Here is a 25139-nt window from a genome sequence, read left to right as displayed (position 1 = left end):
ACAACAAACTTGGGTGATACATGATAGTCAGTCGTCACACTGGCGACCCAGAGGAAGGATCTGCTGGGTGCGATGCCGCCGCTTGCGAATATTCAAATCAGCAGCACAACGCAACTTGTAGAGAGAGAGAGAGAGAGAGAGAGAGAGAGAGAGAGAGAGAGAGAGAGAGAGAGAGAGGCCAACGCATCCTCATCTGCTGGAGCAAGATACATAGCTATGTTCCCGGACTCAGAGGACTGCCGATATCTGCTGTGTGAAGCCGGTGCGATGAATGGTGACATCGGAGAACCAGAAGACTTCCTGTCCCTCCTTAACTGCTAATTGGATTACTTCAAGTTACCGAGATGAAAAGAGCAAGTGACAGACGCTGAAAGGGAATATAATGGCGGTATAAGGTGTGCGTGGGAGAAAGGAGAAGATAGAGCACTGAATCTCCCTTGCTTGTAGGCTGAAGAATCTTCAAGGTAAAGTTGCTGGATGATGCCAGCCAGGCGTTGATCCCAGAGTTTAATGGGTTCCCGTGGTTGGGTCCTGAGGTTGTTCACTAGGCCACGTAGGACTCCCCTGCAAATCAATGCTCACATTGATTGTGACGTCATGTGGTGAAAATTATATTTGTAATTGTAAACAACCATATTTTGAAAAATCTTTGATATTCCAAATTTAATCATATCTTCATATAAAGATAAAAACTTCGACTAGTGCTCAATGTATCAACCATGACTTTATCCTTTCCACTAGACTCAAGAAATTATTAGAATTCTGAACTCATGTAGCTTGTCCTTTACTCAGTTATATCTTGCATTACAAGCCTCTTCCTTCAACAAGGTCTTCCTATGTATTCTTGTGGGTTATATCAATCACTCGTTAGAAAGCGTTGTGATCCTCTCATCCTTCTGAATTTAAGAATATAATCACAATCTGTTGAAAGCAAAATCCAAGATGAACAGCAAAACTTTTGAAAGTCAGTTTACGATTTTACATAAAAATTGAAGACTACACAACCTTGGCCAGTGGTGTGTGGTGGGTGGTAGCTGATCCACTGGCTGGCGGAGAGTTTGTTAAGTTAGACAGATTATCATCCCTGGAAAAATGAGTTCTTGCTAGAAGTCAGACTTAATTTCGAAGGTATTTCGCAGAAATATGATGACGTTGATTGTAAATAAAAAAAATACAAGAGACAAATCATCTAAATACAGAAGTAAATTTACGTTGGAATGCGCGTGAAAGATCATAAATACATCTGGAGAAATGAAGAATGTTCCACAGTTGATGCAAAAGAAGCATCCATATGAAGAATAGCTGATGAATATCATGCATGAGATCAGATCGGAATATGAGTAACGATGGAAATGACTTACGATAATAAAAAGAAAAACGGCGGAGTATGAGGGAGGACTGTGCGATGACTGGGTCAAGAAAACAGTCAACGACTCAAACCAAAAGGCAACATGAAGCTCAGAAATGAAGGACAGACGACCTCAGGACGACCAGAACGTGACAGAGGAGAACTGTGTCTTGTTGAAGAACAGGAAGGTGATATGTAAGACCAGAGTGCTACTACATGAGTGAGGTTGAGAGTGGACTCAGTGTCACACGTACATTGCAGAGCAACACAGGTCAAGAGAGTATCACTATTGTACAGGAGAGTGACGGTATAGGACAGTGTTGGTCCTCACCATGTTTGTGTGTGGCGTTGACGGTGAGGACGGTGGCGGCCAGGTGGGCATCTTCAGGTAGCACGGCGCAGTAGCGAGACTCAGAGAACTCCAGCGGCCCAACACCAGACCCAGACAGCAGCCGCGTCGCTGGAAGTATATGATAACATCAGGTACAGTATATGAGGAGACACAGGCTGAAGAGATATGTTGCTTGGCGTAGGTTTACATTCTCCTGTATATCATTATGAGTGAATATATCACTATGTTTAATTATTACACTGTCTCACCTCAGTGTTACTGTCAGTAAACATAAACAAATCTTTGGAAGGGACGCCAGAACGCAACGTCAGATGCAGAGACTGTGAATGTAGCGTCATCACCACTCACAAATGACGACACCAAGCATCAAACATATTTACTAAGACGAATGATGAAGACGTGAGAGTGACTGACACTGGTCGTGGATTACCAACATAACATAGGTGATGGGAAAGGTGGTCCAGCTTAATACCTGAGGGTTTCGATTTCTGGGAACCATATATGTTATAGTTATAATACATATATATATATATATATATATATATATATATATATATATATATATATATATATATATATATATATATATATATATATATATATATATATATATATATATATATATATATATATATATATATATATATATATATATATATATATATATATATATATATATATATATATATATATATATATATATATATATATATATATATATATATATATATATATATATATATATATATATATATATATATATATATATATATATATATATATATATATATATATATATATATATATATATATATATATATATATATATATATATATATATATATATATATATATATATATATATATATATATATATATATATATATATATATATATATATATATATATATATATATATATATATATATATATATATATATATATATATATATATATATATATATATATATATATATATATATATATATATATATATATATATATATATATATATATATATATATATATATATATATATATATATATATATATATATATATATATATATATATATATATATATATATATATATATATATATATATATATATATATATATATATATATATATATATATATATATATATATATATATATATATATATATATATATATATATATATATATATATATATATATATATATATATATATATATATATATATATATATATATATATATATATATATATATATATATATATATATATATATATATATATATATATATATATATATATATATATATATATATATATATATATATATATATATATATATATATATATATATATATATATATATATATATATATATATATATATGCGAATTACATCCGCCCAGTGTGTATAATCAATTATGTTCTAGTATATGTTTCACATATTTCAAATTATATTTCAAATTAACAGATCCCGATGATTCCTGCTAATAACAAATGATAAGCGAATTTGCATAATGTCAGACATTCCTGTGAGTGTGATCGTTTTACACGTTTCTCTAATGTTGTATAGTGTTGATTTTCATTGGTTCAATTATATATATATATATATATATATATATATATATATATATATATATATATATATATATATATATATATATATATATGTAAGTGATACTAGTAACAGTTGTCCGTGCGCTGAATATCTCACTACATAGAATTCTTTTGTTCCAGAGCAACAGCCTTCATACATTAGTTCTGGTTACATTCAAGCAATACTTAATTGTTAAACTTCCTGCAAAATTACGAGCATAGAAGTGTTAAAAATATAGTACTCATTGCATGGAATATAAACTCCTGCTTGAAATTGACCTCAGCTGAGACTTCTAATTTCTTTTAATTTCAGAAATACGATAAAAATCCTTTCCTCAGCACTACCTCAGTCACGAGCTGTCATCAAGCTCCACTCTGCTCCACTCTGCTCCACTCTGAACATTATTCTTCTCTCCTTCTCTCTTTCTCGTGTCCTACAACCCCACTGCATCTTTCTCGTGTCCTGCAACCCCTCTGCACCTTTCTCGTGTCCTACAACCCCACTGCACCTTTCTCGTGTCCTACAACCCCACTGCATCTTTCTCGTGTCCTAAAACCCCACTGCATCTTTCTCGTGTCCTACAACCCCACTGCATCTTTAGTTTCGTCTTGTTTCAGTTAATGATTTCCTTCTTTCAACTAACAGAAACATGTTTCAGGAGAAAAGACTAAAATATGTAACGCGAATCCTTCAGAGGACCTGGGTAATACTTTACCAGGAGGAAGGCTAGAAGTCTGTAATAATGTACCTTCTCACCATATCTTAACAACAATTCTTTATTATCCTCCTAATAAATCCCGTCAGATATTAGCTAATTTCCTTTCAATCTTCTGAGATAAAGTTAAGACACGGTTTTCGGAAAGTATGAAAATTTCACCTATATTGAACGATACTCACTTTTCTGTGCCATCCTAACATCACACACAAATTAGTCATCTCCTTGAATTCATGTCAGGCTCCGCGAACAAGCTGGTGGCACATGTTGCTGTCAGGCGCGTAATTTAGGCCAGGGAATTCATTTTCGCCTGTCGTAAACGGGGCATAAACTTGCAATTATTAAACAGCAAATAACTCTGTCATTACAGAACTCAAACTATAGCACACAGTGTGTCAAGACCTGTGGCTGCTGGCAGCCCTAAAACATTGTTGTTAAAGTCATCTCTTTGCTCGACCCAAGCCATCCCATAACCTTTCCTGGTAGTATGATAAGATTTTAAAAAAGGAAATGAAGTTTTGCAGGATCCTGCCTGGCATCGTATATCCAAGGCAGATTTCCTGTAGTTATTTAAACAGAAATATTACGCGAAGAAAATACGTAGGAAGAAATGAAGTACTATACGAGTATCATTTCCTTGTAGTAACAGATTTCCATTTGTAATTCTAAAGAACTAATTGATTTAGTCTAATGTAATCAATATAATCATTACCAAGATGAGAACCAAGTAATTAGGTGTAGCTGTAGAGATCTTGGAACAAGAAAGGTACGGGTGCGTGACCTAATATCCAACTCACAGTTCCTCTCAAAGACATACTCATGCTGATCAATGTCACTCATCTGCAGTTTCATCATGATCGAGAATTGGTCTCCGTTGTTAGCTCTCCATTCAGATTAAGTGCACGGCAGGTGACCCACCATTAGCAGTAAGCTGTTTTATCTCAGATATTAACATTCGGTTTGAAAATATCCATTTTAAGCATAGCCAGTTTTATCTAATTAGGTACAAGGTACAATGCCATGATATTCAGCAGTTTACCGTATGTGTGAGCATTATCATACGTCTCTAATGTTATAGTGTGTAGCACCTGGTATCTGGGCCATCAGCTGCCAGCCAGTATGAGAGCTAACAAGGACAGGGATGGATATTGAGCAGGGAAGGTCCTGGGGCTCAGTGCCCCCCAGCCTCCTGTAATCACGATTGAACCAAGTTACACAAAGCAGATGCATCATTTCTCTTTTGGACGATTCTGTTCTCACTCAGATGAATGATACTAGCGTGACAGATTCGGAAATTGATAAAGATTACATAAGTAACAATGACAAGCAGTAGCCTAGTTAGGCGAGCTAGTGGAGGGGAATTCCAGCAGAGTCTTGCACAACAACGCCTTCAGTTTCACGAAGGCAGTATGTTGCTGCTTATTACAACGCTTCGTGTACGCTGGCTTCATGATACAATATTAAAATCTTCTTCACCGCTGGACAGACCAATTAGAGCCTTCACCTGTGAAACCCACACGACCAGTGCTTCAGGCCCGGTGGGAGAAGAGCGGATACATCCGTGTTCCGAGCTGGTCCTCTCGCCACCCCATACCAGCATCTAGACTGGCAGCCGCTTGGGTGATTGCCTAGTCAATGGCTGATCGTATTGTTTCCGATTCATCTGAACTCACCAGAAGTTGTACAGAAAGATACTCCGTCCCCACTTTCATCATCTGAGAATTTGGTCTTTTTATACGAAACGACAAGAGAAATAGATCTGACGATATCTTGACTCAACACTCCTCCAGTACCCATGTCTCATTACCATTGGCTGAGGCTCTGCCGCTTACACGAGCAGAATCAAGCAGTGATCTACTGCAGTTGCCTCTCTTGGGCAGCGGACACACGAGAGCTCACTGTGGCAGAACCTCTTACAGCCAAGTCTGTTCAGGATGACAGCTGATGCATTGACCAGACCGAGGCGAACGTACGCTACTTCTAAGAAGTCGAATAATCCAATGTTTGATGTTAGTGGTGGCCCATACTTAGATAACCTCTGGATACTTTGGTCGTTTGTTGGTTATCTCGGACAATTTTGCTTTGTTCAAGACTAACCAAGGTTAATGTTTGATAAAGTGAATTTGGTTAGATGATGAATTAGCCGTCCATGCTTCTGGTTCACATGTTAGATGGAGGAAGACAAAAATCCAGGAACCAGCGTGTGTTGGTGAGGCGTGATAGCGATGATCCATCATGACCCGGTGCTCTGGCCAACACCCGCCGTCACTCCTGCTTTGTCCAAGATCAAACATCAAGGTTTTAGCCACAATATACGAATATGTGGACCACAATATACGAATATGTGGAGAACTGTCATATCTCAGAAAATCAAGGCAATTTTTGATATGTTCTGGACTTGAGCATCTCTTCCTAATTACTTACTAATTACTTGAGTGTTCGTTTAATGTATAAAGGTGTAGTTCAAATTCATGTTGACAATACCACACTAGCAAACGATATTCTCATTTATTGCAGACTACATCTGGCATCTTGCACATCAGGAACATACCAGCAGTGAATGCACACACTTCTCTCCAGCCTCATCGGAAAATCTCTTCAAGAAGTTTTTTCAAATAAGTAAAGTTTAGTTTCCTGTGTGCACGTCTTTCATATCCACTGGCATGTGACAGGCAAAAGTCTGCTGAGATAACACAGTTATGATAACTTATCCAGATTTTGTTATAGATAGTATGATAAGGTGATGTGGAAAAAGCTGTTGTGTTGAGTTGTAGGTATCAGTCAACATATTCACTTCCCTGCAAATACATTTCCTATGCAGTATGTGACTACCCCTCCAATTGCTGTATGCTGTCCTGTACACTGTTTGACAATCCCTCCAGATAAGTTGTCCTGCTTAACACAATATCTGATTATCCTTCTGTTCACATAACACAACAGTAATTGCATGTTACCACAATGATGAGTCGGAGGTATAATGACAATGTCAGACTAATACAAGGGTAAAGAGATGCCACCGACTCAGTCAGCCGTAAAGAAAAGCACAGATGATTGAACAAGACTTATGTATCAAGAGTTGTTGGGTAATAAATATATCTCAGTTGGGTGATAAATATATCTGACAGGAAGTTTAATACAGGCGTCCAGGAAAGTAAGTTTACAACATCTGAACCATTTCTTATATCCACTTCAAACTTTCCAAACAAGTTTTAGTTAAATGGCTTTTCGAGCCTTGGTCTTAAGTTCCTCGTCGTATACATTTCACGAATCAAGACAGTTCACGATACGTCGGTGTTTGATCTTTTTCGTTCATCGTTCTTGAGGTTGCTCACTAAAGAGAAATTGAAGACATTAAAATTGAATCTTATTTCAGTTTGTTCTTATTCATGTTCAAGCAACTGTGGTGTTACGCAAGGCATGAAAAGTGAAGTGTCAATTGTGAGTGACGTGAAAATATTGAGTTTCGGTTAAAGCTATGGGTAATGAATTTATGAAGCAACGATAAAAAGTAGAACAGTAACATGGTGAGTGAGGGGAAACGCATGTAACGATAAGATAAAGTGACTTTATATAGTTATGGACAACAGCAAAATCACAGTGTAATGTCGGGATCAGTGAGAGCAACGTCACGGTGAACCTATAATATGAAGATCACTTGACAGTTTAACGTTCCCAGACCCTCTAGAGAATCAGTGTAAGATGTACCCCCGCAAGGCTTCCTCCTGGGTCCTTCTTTAGGTAGGCTGGGCAGGTATGCAGTCATCATACGTACAATGTTTTTATCATCGTCCACCTCTTCCTCTCCTGTGACCCTAGACACAATGTACCATCCTGTACACTCTCTTACTGCCTGTTTCTTCAAGTCGTTCTTGTAATTCTTAGTCATCATCTCAAAGGCGTCTGCCAAGAGAGCTAAACAAATTAGAATTAGTGAAAAAGCATTATGAACAAAGATCCGATTTCCTCAGTCGTAAGTTGGTATCATGAATGAGGTAATACTTTGAACATGGTGGAGTGGTTGACAGCTGCTGTACGAGAGAATCTTCTAACTATTCCTCGGGAGACGCATACGACCTTTGTTCACGTATAAGGGAAAATTTCCACCGCGTTACAAAAGCCATTATAGAAATACAAATATGATGGAGCCATGTAAGTTTTCTTTCACACATCTGGATATATAGAGTATGCTCTTCACAGCAAGTATCATGCATCTTCAGGAATATATATAAATTCAAATTTCTGGAAGTGAAAAATCACACGAACTATAAGAATGGAATATGGTGTAACTGTAAGAACCAGTGCACATGACAATTTATCTGTGAGAAACAAAAACTACAACACAGTGAGATGTTGTACCCTAAGGAGCATTGTCCTTGAGAGGGAGCCGCTCCAGCCACACACTACGAAAGGACCCCAACAGCTATGGCTGCAATTTTTCACGTCAGTAATGTTTTATGATGCAAAACCAAGCTATATATATTTCTTTTCAGTTTTGCCTGACGTTAGCGGAGAGTTTTATAAGTGTCTCGCAATAGTTTTGTCAAGTTAACTTGTGGTAAACTCCTTTAACACTGTGGCTAAACTTGATAATACAACCCTGAAGAATGTCTCGCTGCAATACTGAATGTCTCTCTGCAGTACTGAATGTCCCACTGCAGTACTAAATGTCCCACTGCAGTACTAAATGTCCCACTGCAGTACTGAATGTCTCACTGCAGTATTGGATGTCCCACTGCAGTACTAAATGTCCCACTGCAGTACTAAATGTCCCACTGCAGTACTAAATGTCCCATTGCAGTACTAAATGTCCCACTGCAGTACTAAATGTCCCATTGCAGTACTAAATGTCCCACTGCAGTACTGAATGTCTCACTGCAGTACTAAATGTCCCACTGCAGTACTGAATGTCCCACTGTAGTATTGGATGTCCCACTGCAGTACTGAATATCCCACTGCAGTATTTGCTAAATTCTTTGTTTGAAGGTAAGCAATATAATCTTAGGTAAACTTCTGAGAATATATTTGGTTTAAGATTTCAAGAAGTTGTTATATCAACACCATTACGTAGCGAAGTGAAGCACCTTTAGCCTGAAATGATCATTAACCACATTCATTGATAGATTATGAGTAGCATATATAATGCCTATGCTAATTACTAATTATTCTGCGAGATAAAATTTGTGAGTATTATGCACGCTTCACTGAGGCCAATCCCAGAGTAATTTGTGGACAGGTTCTGTAAAGGAAGAGTAAGTATCCCAGAACAACTGTTATATGTATAGTATATAAATATTCATGACCTGACATCACATGTCAGTCACTTTCATTATATGTAAATGAATCCAGCTGACATAATGACACCATTATCACGATCCAGTATGACAACATTATCATGACAACTTTACATATCAACCATGTTAACAGTATCTCCATATCTGCTAACTCTGATGACACGCAACCAGTTTATAAGTCGTTTAAACAGACATTATAGTCAAACAACTTTTTATGAATAAGTAAGTTTTCAAAGAGACAATCGTCACATATATCTTCTTCCATGTCTCACTCCTCGTGATTCTTACTTCAACTTTTCCCTCTATCACCTTCCCCAGACATAAGAGTAATCTGGCACTAGTGATACGCATGAGGATTGATTTCTATGATAACTAGTTATTTTCACACCCTTGTATTTCCATTAACTTTTATGGCTAAATAAAGAACGTGTTCTAATTTAGAAAAATATATGTATATTCAGATATGGACCAAAAATATTGCGTATAGAGATACGTCTATATTTGTAAGGAATCAAACATCCTGTTCCCTGTTGGAAATAGGAAGGTGGTAAACATATATTCTTCCATGACACGCTCGTCATCCTCTCTTGCACCTAAATAGTCGTCCTCAAGACCATCCCTTACCGGAAATATAAAGAAAACGAATTCCATTTTTGCTAACGATCTTACGGGAGAGGGAAGAGGAAACGCTCAGCTGTAAAGTGTCGGATTACGAGAGCTCAAGTCGAGACGTCGTACGAATGAAGAACAAAATGTTGGACAGATAGATAGTCAAAGTGACAGAGTAAGAAGTAAACAGAGAGGCAGACAAGTTCCCTCTAAGCTGCCGTGGCAGTCCGGATGATCTTATCTGACAACTTCTATTTTGGCAGAGATTTATCCTCACTCTTGCATTACAACGCTACACAAGATCATTAGAAAAGTTCAGCTTGTGTAAGAGAGCTCAGCAGGATCTTCCAGAAGGTTTAGCATCTCCCAAGAAGTTCAGAGTCTCCCAGAAGCTTAACTGAAGCCTGAGGTAGTACCAGGGTACGTGGTGACCTAAATCATTGGTGCGAGTCGAACAGAAAGATGGGGAAGGTTGAGAACTTGCAGTGAACCGTTCGTAAGCTCTCACTTGTTCCTTCATACTCACGCACGCACACACGTACACACACGCACACACGTACACACACGCACGGCACAAGCTTAAGTCAGGTGCCCATTTATCGACCAACCTTCAACATTTTCTTTGCCCCGAGACGACATTGATTGAGGCTTATATCTGCGTCCCTCAGTGTCACTTGTGTGTCTTCATACCTTCATGAAGACGTGACGAATAGCAAGTATGTTCAAACATCTATTCAATATATCACAGTATTCACGACACAGGCTACATGTAAGCATGTTGGTAGAGGACGACGTGAGTCCTTGACATACTGATGGAGTCCAGACAGCCTTTTGTCTATATCATGTCAGTCTGGCTATGTGGTGTAGCGCAGGTACCCGAAGCTATATAAAGTTTCATAGCTTGTCAAAGAGCTGAGTTGCTTGTTTTCTATCATTTAATCACTAACAATATCAATAATCACTAACAATAACAATTCATCAAATATGAAATATGAGTATGCAAAATTAATGCGTCCCAAGAAACACGACAGAAGTAGCTACACGTAACAGACTGCGGTGCGCAAACCTCCGGCTAAAAAGGCCGAGAAAACTCTACGGTGATCGCTTGCCGTGTTTCACTACCTCTCCACGCGCGCGGTGTTGATCATTAAATGACGCTATTATAGCTATCATTAATGAGCTTATTTATCATATTTATAGTTTTTAAAAACTTAGCTTGTTTTTACCTGCATAATGTTAATATACTTAGATTAAATTCCAGAGGATTTTACGTATTTAAGCAATAAGACTTTGTAGATAACGTAGCAACCATTTACCACGAGGAAACTCCCTCACATACCCAAATGACCCCCAGATCTTGTACTGTAACACCTTTCCGTTATGTTAATAAGTCAGTAGAAAGTCTAAAAACTATGATGTCTATTTTGAATGAGGAGAAGAATCAGACACTAATGCACCGCCATAACCCGATCGTCGGTATCCCTCAGCACGCTGCCTCACCACGACTTCCTCCTTAATAACCTGCTTCTGCTGGGATCTGCCTCCAAATCTTGTGCATTAGTGTGATGGATGTTTCAATCATGTAAATAATGCTACGTTGGTCTTCCCTCAAAATGTACAATTCCATCCTGGCTGTGCATGAAGCACTTGTAAAGTGTGCACTTATTTACTTGTAAGTTGTGCATAGTGTACTTGCAAAATTTTCATGATACACAAATATATTGTACATGGTGTACTTGTGCATAATGTATCTGTAAATCACGCATGATATATACGTTATACATAAAGCATCTGCTAATGATGTTCTGATATACTTGTAAATTATGCATCATGTACTTGTAAATCGTGTATGATATACTCGTATATTGTGCATGATGTATTTGTAAATTGGGTTTGATGTATTCTTAAACTGTACACGATGTACACGTGAGCTGTGTATGATCTGCACGTACATTGTACATGATCAACTTGTAAAGTGTCTGTTATATAATTTGACATATATAGAGCATGATGTACTTATATGTTATGCAGGATGATATTGCTGTGCTTGTAAATCATGCGTGATAGTATCTATCTATTTGTCTATATATCTGTCTATTTATTCATCTATCTATCTAACTATCTATCTACATATCTATCCATCCATCTATCTTCACGATACTGAGGTTTCATACTAGAGGACCATCAGTCACCGTGTGTCCATAATGGAGGACAAGATCGTCTTTTTCCCTCCTGGGCTGGAGGACGACAGTGGCGCCCACAACACAGTAACAAATTTGCTAATACCACTTCAATATTATCACAGGCGTCAGCACATTCTGTTGCATTACTGTTTACTGTTACAACAGTTTTCATAATACAGACAGGATCCCGAATTCCAGCGACGCTGTTGCCAGAAATAAGGTCTTAGTAAGGGGCTGTATATCATATTGGGAGCAGTTTGTATACTGTTTGGATATCGGAGAAAATTCGGAATCTTATATTATACTCTACATTGTCCAAGATTACGCTATCAATTTGTGTAAATTCATGTTCTGAAGACTACAAAGCTTCAAGAGATCCAGAAATTCTAAAATCAGTTCTATATGGGCGATAGCAATATAGAGAAACCAAATTCTTTTGAAAAAGAAAAAAGAAAGTATAGAGAAACGTCAAACAATTATCATTATAGTATAAAAACAAATTTGTTTAAATGTTCAACAAAACATCTGGTCTTCTCATATCGTTTGGTTTCACTATATGTAAACAAGGTAAGGCATAGTTTACCATCTGCATCTCAGGAGGTGCCAAGATAACCAAAGATATTTATCGTATATGTTAATTAACTTTGTGAAAATGAGGCCACTTGAACAGGACGCGGCGATCCCTCAGCACGACCCTACATGATCCTTGAGCACGACGGAACGACCTTGAGGAAGGATCCCTCAGCACGACCCTACATGATCCTTGAGCACGACGGAACGACCTTGAGGAAGGATGACGTGACCTTTGGTATGAACCTTAAGCGTCTCCTCAGAAGCTAGGTCGTCGTTCCTAAGTGCCATAAGTCATACTTAAGAGTCGTACCATCATGATCAAGGGTCGTACCATCATGGTCAAGGTCGCACCGTCATGCTCAAGTGTCGTATAGTCATACTCAAGGGTCGTATCGTCGTGCTCAAGAGTCGTACCATCATGCTCACGGGTCGTACCGTCATGCTCAAGGTCGTACTGTCATGTTCCACCTTAGCAAACAGTCGTTATTAGGCAGAAAGTGAAAACTGCCAAGTAAGGTAATTAACGACCAATAAAGCATTTTATGGCCGGCGTAACATTATTCACCATAATTTCATCCTGAGCACATCAAAAATGTACTCTGGGTCTACCAGACATGACCTCATTAACGGTTATACAGAATTCTATTCCAATATGATAAATTCTTCTATATTTACTTTTCTGAAGAGTCTGGTTGTTTATAACCGTTATAAACTTTATGCTGCAATACGAAGAAAGTTTCATCGTAAGATACGATATGAAACGTAGGTACTACATTGGGATCACAGAGGAACGAAATAATATTAGATATTTGGTTTTCGTAGCAGACAAAAATGAGAGTATTTATCCTCTCTTGGGATATTATCTAAGACCATTTATATTCATGGGACATTTGTTATCAGGAATCATCCACAAAATCCCTCAGGTCCATTAAAGATGTCAAACTCCCAAACTTTGTCGTATATTCTTAAAAGTTTGTTTTCTACGAGTATTCCTGAGGATTTTAGGCAAAGGAATCCCACTATAGTCATCCTGGATTATCTTTATACATTCCTATATATATACATTATATATACATATATATATATATATATATATATATATATATATATATATATATATATATATATATATATATATATATATATATATATATATATATATATATATATATATATATATATATATATATATATATATATATATATATATATATATATATATATATATATATATATATATATATATATATATATATATATATATATATATATATAATCTTTTTTTCCGTGATTATGTATAATGAGTTACAATAAATATCATCTGGACAGCTGTTATACCTCACACAGTTTCCTCTCAAACGCAGATTTCCAGATGTTTAAGAGCTGCCCATTGGGTCATTAACTGTTAATTGTCCTGTCATTCATGAGAAGGTTTAATCTCCCTAAATAAAAGTTAAATATGTTTACAATAATCTCAGTAATTCTATATTTTGCTCGTTCCAAAACACTGTAGTATATCATTATGGATTTTAAGGATATATAAACATGCATCCGCGTCCTGCTCTGCCCTGAATTTCTAAAGATATTGGAATCATTATGTCTTTGCTATATTTTTGTATAGAATATTATCACGCGAATATTTATGATCATGAAACAATTGTTATAAAGTGAATTATATTAATGAATTTTAGTAAAATTAATTGTAATTGTTTTTTGGAATTTTCCCACTGCTGCGTTTTATACATAATAGTTGATTCAGTGGATATTTCAGCTAATTTGCTTTAGAGATACTTCTCTCTCTCTCTCTCTCTCTCTCTCTCTCTCTCTCTCTCTCTCTCTCTCTCTCTCTCTCTCTCTCTCTCTCTCTCTCTCTCTCTCTCTCTCTCTCTCTCTCTCTCTCTCTCTCTCTCTCTCTCTCTCTACCATTATATGGAGTTACCGTCACTGGAATATCCATTCCTTTAGCAAATTATTTTTCCCCAAGGCTAGGAGAAATATTGCATGAAAATAGTTGCCCCGCCTCATTTCCAACCTTCAGTATCTCTCCATTATTCGGCCCATTTTCTGACCCATTACCATATCTAACCTCTTTTCCTTCCACCTTTATTCTTGTTCCTATACAGATTATCTTGAACATTCGACCCTTAATGTCCCTGCTCTCACCCTCGTAATACAAGCTACAATTACCATGGTGTTCCAGAGTCTGTCTTCGTTGTATTCCTTTCCCAATCTGCTGCACAATACATGAGGCGCCGCTCTGCTGTCCTCCTCCTCCATTGTTGCCCGTCTCTCTTTTGGCTGCTACTTCTGCACGCTGTCACACTCCAGTGATACAAATATCAGAGACATACACTGGGCGACCACCAGCTGCCCAGACACACACACACACACACACACACACACACACACACACACACACACACACACACACACAGGAGTAAAGGCACACACAAGTAGTACTCCAAGTCATCACAAACACACAGATAAACAAGCAGACAACGTACACACCTCTGCTCGAGTGTGGTGGTGTAGGCTGGTGGTGTAGGCTGGTGGTGGCAGGCAAGGATGGTGGCAGGGGGTAAGGCGCCATGGTAGGGTTAAGGCGAGTAACATCTGACACATTTTATCCAGGCTATGACTCCTAGTGCTAAGTGGGGAATATGGTCTACCTCATCACAGTTTACTTTATGAGTATCCCTTGTGTGTGTGTGTGTCTGTGTGTCTGTGTCTGTGTCTATGTCTGTGTCTGTCTGTCTGTCTGTCTGTCTGTCTGTCTGTCTGTCTGTGTGAGTGCATACATTTCCTTTGTAACTACAGTTTTTCGAAAACTGTTGGACTAATACAAGCTGAGTAATTAGATAACTAATTATAAAAACGTATCAGAAAATTCATAGGATCATAAAGATCGCATGAAATAAATAATTCTTGTCCTGCGTTTTTATGATGTCGATACTATGGGAACGAACCGACCAGATTAAGAATTTAAAGGGGTTATATACTGCTCATGAAGAATTCATTTTAGTAAAAATGGGTTCCTCTGAAATCGGTTTATTCATATTGTATGAAGTATTTGATATGTGTGAATTGCATTGTCAACTCACATATTCAGAGTCGGGGGTATCAACTGAGACCCGTACTTGACGTTCATAGACTTGTACATTACGTTCAAAAACCTGTACATCATGTTCATAACTCTGTACATAACAGTCATGAAATCAAACACACACAAAACACACAATGATGAAGATATAAACAACCATATACACTATCACGAATGTAAGAGAAGACACGTTTGTGTCTGAGCTCGAGTATAACAAAACCATAACTGATAGACAGAGACACAGACAGACAAACAATATTCGAATTGGGGAAGAAAGCCCCACGAAAACACTCAAACACACACACACACACACACACACACACACACACACACACACACACACACACACACACACACACACACACACACACACACACACACACACACACAGGCGCACATAAATAATAACACATCGTTTTCTCGCTCCCGTTTTTTTACTGAGGTTATCATGTGAAGTGTGGCTGCTGCAAGGGTATGAGGGCAGACCTTAGTAATGGCAGCCATAGCTTAACTGTGGCGTATAGGGAAGTGCGCCCACCATATTCTCCTTGGCAACCACCTCCAGGGTACGTGGAGTAATAGCCCCCCAGGAGGCGAGTACTGCTGAGCTAGGGATCAGGGTTAGTGTGTGTGTGTGTGTGTGTGTGTGTGTGTGTATGTGTGTGTGTGTGTGTGTGTGTGTGTGTGTGTGTGTGTGTGTGTGTGCGTGTGTGTGTGTGTGAGTTTGTTCATTACATTTATTTTCCATTGTCTCTCAATTTGTTTATTAAAACGTATGTATTTTCTCCAATGATTTGTTATCTCTCAATCCTTCTCAGTAAAGCTTCTCCTCTACAGAACCATTGCACAACTACCCGGGTTATGACCAGCTTGTCTGTGACTTGCTGAGGTACAAGATGCTATCAGATAACACAGACACGTCACCGTCATACTGTGAAACATATAAACGCTTTTCTCCGGGTGGTGGGAGGCATACTTCCAGGTGATCAGAACTTTAGGCTTTTGCTTTTTGCAGAGGTGAATATAATCGTTCATTCCTTCGTCAAGGAAGCAACCCAGATCTTTGTTTTTATGAAAAGAAATAAATGTATAACAAGTACTCTTATGGTTCATCGCCGTCTGGTACTCAACAGACACAGAAACCTCTTCCCTCTCCCTTCACCCTCCCTCCCACCCACATCCCTGGCGGACATCCTGCTTCACCCAGCACCCTTGTTGTCTCCCAACCCTCCCACACCCTGAGAGTCCCCCCAGCACGCATCAGGCCGTGATCCCCCCCCTCCACACACACACCCTCCAGGCGTCTGCCACTACTCAAGAACCCCCTCGAACGTGGTACTACCAACACACAGATGACTGTGTTGAGACGAGCTGAACTTGATGAAGGAGTTCGTTGAGAAGATCGTTACGTGATTTTGATCTAACAGGATATCTGTTACTCTCATCATTGCTGTGTCAAATGTCGTCTGTGATATGTAATATTTGACAAAGAGAATAAGGAGAAATACACCAGGAAAAATTGAATTTTGATGAGCAAGCTCTCGCGATGGCTCCTCAAGTCTCGTATACAGCAAGAAGATATTGTTTCTCCTATGCATGTGTCTCCAGCAAGGCTAACCTCCGTTTGGCCTTGTCTCTTACAGTAGGAGACTTGTGAGACACAGAATACAAATAAAATGAACTGCAATCTGCATGTCTGAAATACTGGGGTTGGGGTCCCTTACTACCATGTAAACAGGGCTTTTGTTGCTCTCGCTTTGCTGGAAGATGTAAGGTCGGTTTACCATGAGAATATTGCCGATATTTACTGGGTGGTGGTCTGCATACACCTCGGGGTGTCCACGAAGGAGTGTCCTGTACCACAGATTCTAAACGTTACTACGTGTGGGTTTAGATTTTCAACTGATGGATGGCTACGAAAGACGGGCTGAGGGAGAGGTACAAGGTACGAACTAGAGAAGACTTCTAGTGTTGAGGTTCATAAGCTGCTGCTCTTGTGATCTAGATATCTAGAGTCCTCGCTGTTGTGGCCTGGGTAGATGACGAGACTTGCAAGATCACGTCTGTGGTGCTTTGTCCTGTAGCTCAGCAGACACATTAATCTGATGGCCTGAGTATCACACCCTTACTAAACATTACGTTGCAGTCAGCTGCTGGAAATACAACGAACATTTTTCTCTTCTAAGCGCATGACATCCATCTGACAGTCCCCTGCACATGTATGGTAGATGGACGCGCGGGAAAATACCGTTTTTATTCTACATTTTCTAGAAAAAAGCTAGGGACACTGCTGCTCTGCAGGCGGCGGCCTCCCTCTTAATCCAAGGCCAGCTGGAGGAAGCCGGAGGTCCTTATGCCCCGGTGGTCGCCCCGGTGGTCGCCCCCGGTGGTCGCCCCCGTCGTCGCCCCCGTCGTCGCCCCCGTGGTCACCCCCGTGGTCACCCCCGTGGTCGCCTCCGTGGTCACCCCGGCATTCAAGACCCCTGGGCCAATTCCACCGCACCGGATATGGGTACCAACTTTTGCCGAGAAGGTTATAAGACGGGATGAAAGCGTCTTATATGGTTATGAGTGCTCTCTCTCTCTCTCTCTCTCTCTCTCTCTCTCTCTCTCTCTCTCTCTCTCTCTCTCTCTCTCTCTCTCTCTCTCTCTCTCTCTCTCTCTCTCTCTCTCTCTCTCTCTCTCTCTCTCTCTCTCTCTCTCTCTCTCTCTCTCTCTCTCTCTCTCTCTCTCTCTCTCTCTCTCCTGCGTGTAAGTGACACTCTCCATGATTCTTATCATTAATTCCCCCTCCCCTCCTGCAGAGTATTATTCAGGGTAAGTAAAGCAGACTTACGGCCACTATTTGGGTCTAAGGTGATAATGGACGCTGGGTGAATTCCCCTAGTAGGAGGTTCTAAATACATAATATATACACCTTGTTCATCCATTACATTGCGAGTCTGTAACAGATGAACTGCTCTGGTAAAGTCAATTATCATCTTAGAATATTTCTCTATGAGTCATGACTAGTGCTCACTACTGTCTGAGTCGTTACCGTCTCTCTCTCTCTCTCTCTCTCTCTCTCTCTCTCTCTCTCTCTCTCTCTCTCTCTCTCTCTCTCTCTCTCTCTCTCTCTCTCTCTCTCTCTCTCTCTCTCTCTCTCTCTCTCTCTCTCTCTCTCTCTCTCTCTCTCTCTCTCTCTCTCTCTCTCTCTCTCTCTCTCCTGAGGAAAGCTTTGAGCTCAGTTTCCTCAGAGAAATCCACTTTGTCCTGCTTCCGCTGAGAGACTGTATAAAACACCCTAATGCCATGGCAACTGTGGCAACCGCTGGGCCTTTCTCCTTAAAAACAGTTTATCATGCGTCCTATACGACCAAAACCTTAAAAGCAGACTTTTTAGTACAGCATTATTGTTCGCCTCCACAGCTGACTCTTTCTATAGGAGAAAGGGTTCCCTGTACAGAGAGGAACACTACTTATTCCCCTGGAACTCTGGGGGACGGTGAGGTGGGTGAGAAGGGAATAGATGTATTAAAAGCTGGATTCTGTTCCAACGAGTTTGATACGTGAAGTTCTTATCCTATGAATCATTAGTGAATAATATGATGAAAAAGATCATTCTGAAGATAAACGTAGTGACATAATGATTCACAACAAAATCAAAATATTTATTGGAGTAGACTTTATTTCTTAGACTCATATGCCTATATTTGTTAGCAATACGAATCAATTAGAAAAAAAATCATATCAGCGATTCTAACACCACAATGCTTCTTTACCTTGTTTTTTTTTCTTGTTATATAAAGAATCAATTAAACTCATATCAATAACAGTTTCATCAAGAGGCGTCGTAACGTTGGTATTATTTCATTTTACCGGAAACCTCGAAATGCTCCAGTAGGTTCCAGCCAGAGTTTACTGCCAGTCTTTATATTTTTTTCAGAAACGTCCATCATATTAGCCTCAGAGTTGTACACACTTAGACGACCGTGAGGTTGATGACTCTTTTTATTTCTTGTTGTTATTCACACAAAAAAGATCTAATCTTTTTTGTTTCCTTTCTTTTGTCTTGCTATGTATTAACTCGTCTGTTCATTATCTCGTACAAGAAATATCATAACCCTGGCAGAAGGAAGAAGCAGTAACAAACGTCCTTACCACTGAGCCTATAACACTGACGGACGTAGTTAACAACTAACTTTAATTTTCCGACCTTTCTCAAAGTACCGACTGCCTGGCATCTTCAGGAGAACTCCTCCGCGTAGTTTAAGTCTACGACCGAAAAAGACTCTCACAAAACTTGGTAGTTGATACTGAACGTCTTGTCTCTGGTCATCCTGTTCATGGAATGTATTTTCAATTTCAGTCCAACAGCAAGAACCAAACTCCTCTGTCCTGGGGTCTGGGGAAGCATTGCTCATCCTCCACGTTCACTCTAGGGAACCCCTGGTGAAGGGAAGGTATCTTGTGGTGAGTCTGAGTCCAGGTTGTACTATCTTATCTTGTTATCGTGATACCGACGCCTCCTCTATATCAACATATATTAAGTATACAAAATATTTGAATTCCTTTTTGAATTGATAATCATTCTCTCGCCTCAATGATGCTAACTAAAACATCGAGTTTATCTCGTTCAACACACTCCTCTCATCTGTCAAAGAGCTACAGATTAACGTCACAGAAACGAACATTTTTCCAATAATCATCTTGTCGAGGGGCATCAGAACAATCATTTGCCTGACGTCCTAGCCCTTCAACGTCAGCAGAGATGGACAGTTAATTTGTTTTGTCAAGTGATCTGAAAAATCCGTTTTAATAGAATTGACAAGATGGCGGTCCAGGGTAAACCAATACAGACAATTGGCTTCCTCTTATAATTCAAATGTTGGCCAATACCGACGTCTCATTTCCCGGGATATTGGGCGTTAAACCTTGATTTTCCCCAGTAATTACGTATCTGTGTCTCGTCCTTCAGTTAATTTCAACCCGTATGTGCATATATCGTGAGTAGAAAGTCACCTTCAGCGACGTTGTGTTATCATCAGTGGACGGAAAGGAGTACTGTGTCATCAAGGATGTTCACACAATATTATGGTTCCACCACGTCTCAGCTGCTATGTGAAGTGTAGCCTGGGAGCAGCTGGATCCTCACAACATGGGTTGTAAGGTTATACAATAATGATATATGATGGGATACTGGCCAGGGAGGGTGGAGGAGTATGTAGGAAGTTTATAAAAACCGCTCGGAGAGGTTGTATATTATACCGATATTGTAGTTCTCAGTATTACTATCGAAACGAATGGTTCAGCTCCCCAGCTGTAGGAAGAGATGAGAGGATAAAACAGCAAACGTGGTGAAGAAAATCGTGCCAGTTCCGCCATATTTGCTTATTCATTACATTATGAAACACAAATGAGATCTTACCCCGTCATCACCATAACTCATGTCATCATGTTGCCACAACTGTTTTCTCTGATATGACAACCTGACCAAGAATGTGCCATGTTGCTGTTTATCCTTGAACTGCAAGAAACCATATGTCTCTCCAGAGCTCCTCCCTCGACACGTAGCCACAAAGCCCCTGGTAAACGAAGAGACGAATCCCACTTTCATGTCAGCCATGACCACAGCTGAATAATTCATGACGTCACCCATTAGTCTTTATTGGCCCCACTTGTCGTTTGACTGCCAGAGTTAAAAGAGCAATTTGCATAACGGGAAATAGATCTTGACAAAGAGTATTGGAAGCTGCAGTTGTTAGTTACTGTGCTGTGTTAATGTTAGTCATCTGGCTGGGACTTGTGATGATATACCTTCGACTTGTCATCTGCATGGAGTCTTATACACACACACACACACACACACACACACACACACACACACACACACACACACACACACACAGCTGGAGAAGGGGGACCACTGCCCTGGTGCGTCCTCCAGCTGTATCAACATTAACAAGGAAGCCTCAGCCGGCAGCTTGGCCAGCCTGGGGTGACTGGGGTGAATCCAGGGACGAAAATATCGACAAGATGCTCGGACCCTTCCAGCAGCGCTCATGATGGCCGTCTCCTGCCACACAACCACAACCATCCAAAGTTATTCGACAGAACCTGATTTTCCCATCTTCACTTTCTATGTGGGGAGATAGATATATATATATAAATATATATATATATATATATATATATATATATATATATATATATATATATATATATATATATATATATATATATATATATATATATATATATATATATATATATATATATATATTCTGATATGCAGAATAAGTTGAGCTTTGTGAAAGTAGTCAATATCTTGAAAATTTCTGAAGAAAAAGCTGATTATGATTTTTAGATGTTTATATCGACTCTTAGAAACAGTATGACCGAGTCTCTGTTGTGAAGGTTGACTGGCGAGACCAGAGATTGATCAAGCAGCTGCTTCTCCACCAGACTGGCACACAATTCTCGTTGCTGATGAGGGAATCAGAGCATGGAGTGGTATGCAGGAAAGTCAGACAAGGTTGCTACCGATCCCCAATACTGATCAACATCTATGCAAAAGTATTAGTGAGAGACACTTTCAATCCTGAGCGAAGGAATGAAAGCTGAAGGGGAGCTTATCAAAGCAGACAGGTTTGCTGACGACAAGGTATTTGTCAGCAGTTAAGTAGAGGAAGCAAGAGTTTTCACAATTAAATTAACAGTGGGTTGAATATACGTGATGAGAAATGCAAGATATCAACAGGATCCGTAGCTATACATAATGAGCATCAAACACTTGATAAAGTAAATACTTGAGATGGTTTGGAATGTTTTATTTAGCTGCGTAACAAGGAACTGAGGACTAGAATGATGCTGTGAAGCAGAAAGGTTGTTGACAGGAACACTTGACCTGAAGCTGAAGAAAGGAATAGCAATGAGCTAAACATGGAGCATTATTCTGCATGGTGTAGATGCATGGATCATGAGAGAGCATAAGAAACTATTGATATCTCAAAATGTGAATCTTGACGAGAGTAATGAAAATCAGTGGTCAGAAGACCAGAGTTGCAAGTGTTACGTCATGTGGATAATGTAGTAGTTTACTCAAAGTAACAACGTAAGACAAAGGAACTGAACAGAACATATGGTTTTGCCAGTAAGAAGTCTGCTGAAGAATTTGATGCTCGGAAGATATGAGGAAATAATGCCGCAAAAAAGAAAGAGGAAGAAATCTTTCCTTGATGACTTTAAGGCTGGGAAAAGTTATGACATGAAGAGGAAGGCTGAAGATAGAGAAGTTTGGGGGACGTTAAATCCCTGATCCTTGACCCGCTGAGAAAAGCAAGATAATAAAGTGTAGTTTGAAGGATAGTTCAGACGTACACAAATCTGTATGAAGGATAACCCACTGGAAGTGACTCTCAAAACAAAAGTAGTAGCTTCAACTAATTGTGAACTTCCAGAATAGTTGTAGGATGGCGTATGACTCTAAAATCATGGTAAGTGTTCGAAATCATACATGGATAAGATTCTTAGAATCATCTTAATGTACGTTCAGATGATCAGCACACACGTGATATACGCATAACCATGATGAACGGAAGATCTCAGACCACCGCACGACTTTGTCACACATCTCAGGATATTAAGCCTCACATCCTCCTCAAACAACCCGAAAACTATTAAGACGCGGCGGGATATTCACAGAACAAAGCCCTGAGAACTCCAGTAGCATTCTTCAGCTGCTGAGACTCTGAAACGGATATATAGAAACTTCAGAATCAATATAAGACTTAAAAACTATAATAGAATTCTTAGAATACTTTCATCCAAACAAAGCAACGTCGCTGCTTGATATGCGAGCTATTTCTCAGACCATCCAGCCAACCACAGAGGAGTTCAGGGCATGGCATGACTCTGGAACCAGTGCAACTCAGAATCATAACGAATCCCCTAAGTACGACAGAACGACCCTTAAGCACGACATTACGACCCTAGGGTATGATTTCATTACCTTTCACCTGACCCTTTTAAGGATTAAGTCAAAGGCCAGGATATGATATCCAAGAGTTTTACCGTCGTGCTCAAGGGTATGATATGGTTAGGCTCAAGGGGGTAAGATAGTCAAGGGATGACAGAATTCTCTTATCTGCAGAAGATAGTAAGTTCCGTAAACATCTTTCCAGAGTACACGACTCTCAGATGAAGGTACGACATCCAGCCAGACATGTGAGCGGGGTCACTATAGCCAGACCTCACCAGAGTTGTCACTGGGTCGGACTCCACCATTGTTTTTGTCACCCGATACCTTCCTCTGAGGCAGGAGGAGGTCGGCCGCCCCTCCCTCCTGCTGCAGCAATTCCGGCTTTTATGACCGTGATAACCGGACCGCTGCGGGGCCTCTCCAGTGTCCTGTAAACACATGAAGGAAAGTCCTCCCTCATACGCCTGTACTCATTGATAGATCCTCATGAATGAGGCATTGGACGTGTGCGGTTTCTTATGAGTTAAGAACGAATGACTCCATAGAGGTAACTGTCTGGTGAGGAAAATGTAATATATAATCGTTTCATGAAAATGAAAAAAAGAAAAAAATTTTTGATGAGTTCTCGAGTCTCAGTATGAACATCTTGTGTGGTGGTGATGTGCAGAAGAGAAAACTGGGATAGTGATGGTGATGGTGGTGGTGATGGTGGTGGTGATGGTGATGGTGGTGGTGATGGTGGTGGTGATGGTGGTGGTGATGGTGATGGTGGTGGTGATGGTGGTGGTGATGGCGGTGGTGGTGATGGTGATGATGGTGGTGATGGTGGTGGTGATGTTGGTTGGTGTTCATGAGAATAATGTGGTGGTATGAGGTTCGTGTTTCATTAAGGTCCAGTGTGCCTTCATTAGCAAGACCCGCCGCTGGGTAGGGGGTTAGGCAGCTGCTGACGTCAGCCAGTAATCATACCACTGGTGATGCTGACACACACACACACACACACACACACACACACACACACACACACACACACACACACACACACACACACACACACACATAGCACTCTGACCAAGATCGGTTCAAGTACACACTGACACATACAACCAGTTATGGCTGTGGGCAGGATTCAACACAGGCGGAGATCTGACATCATGATGGTCAGAGAAACACTCCAAGCACACACACTCCTCTGCTTTGTACCACCATCCATATAATTATTGTCATCAAAATACAGACTTACTGAAAAATTATGCCCAAATGGTATTAACTAAAACACTTTCCTGTCTCCCACCCAACATGGAATCCAGACCCAAACACTCTAGTACATACACAACTCACATAACACAGTCCCTTTCCCACCCTAGCAGCAGTGGGAATACACTTTAACAAAGCATTAGACTCTGTCCTCTTAC

General features: G+C 39.6%; 1 protein-coding gene across 1 annotated transcript in view; it reads right to left on the bottom strand.

The window, feature by feature from the left end:
• Nucleotides 1-25139, bottom strand: part of LOC139757551 (putative neural-cadherin 2) — a 61134-nt gene that overhangs the window by 30185 nt on the left and 5810 nt on the right. The window contains exon 2 of the mRNA XM_071678141.1: nucleotides 1680-1808. Coding sequence (XP_071534242.1) covers nucleotides 1680-1808 — 129 coding nt within the window. The remainder of the gene's footprint in view (nucleotides 1-1679; nucleotides 1809-25139) is intronic.

This window comes from Panulirus ornatus, chromosome 27, assembly GCF_036320965.1.
Source record: "Panulirus ornatus isolate Po-2019 chromosome 27, ASM3632096v1, whole genome shotgun sequence".
In the NCBI taxonomy this organism is placed as follows: Eukaryota; Metazoa; Arthropoda; class Malacostraca; order Decapoda; family Palinuridae; genus Panulirus; species Panulirus ornatus.
Note: the sequence above shows the minus strand (reverse complement) of the source record. Positions and strands in the feature narration are given on the sequence as shown.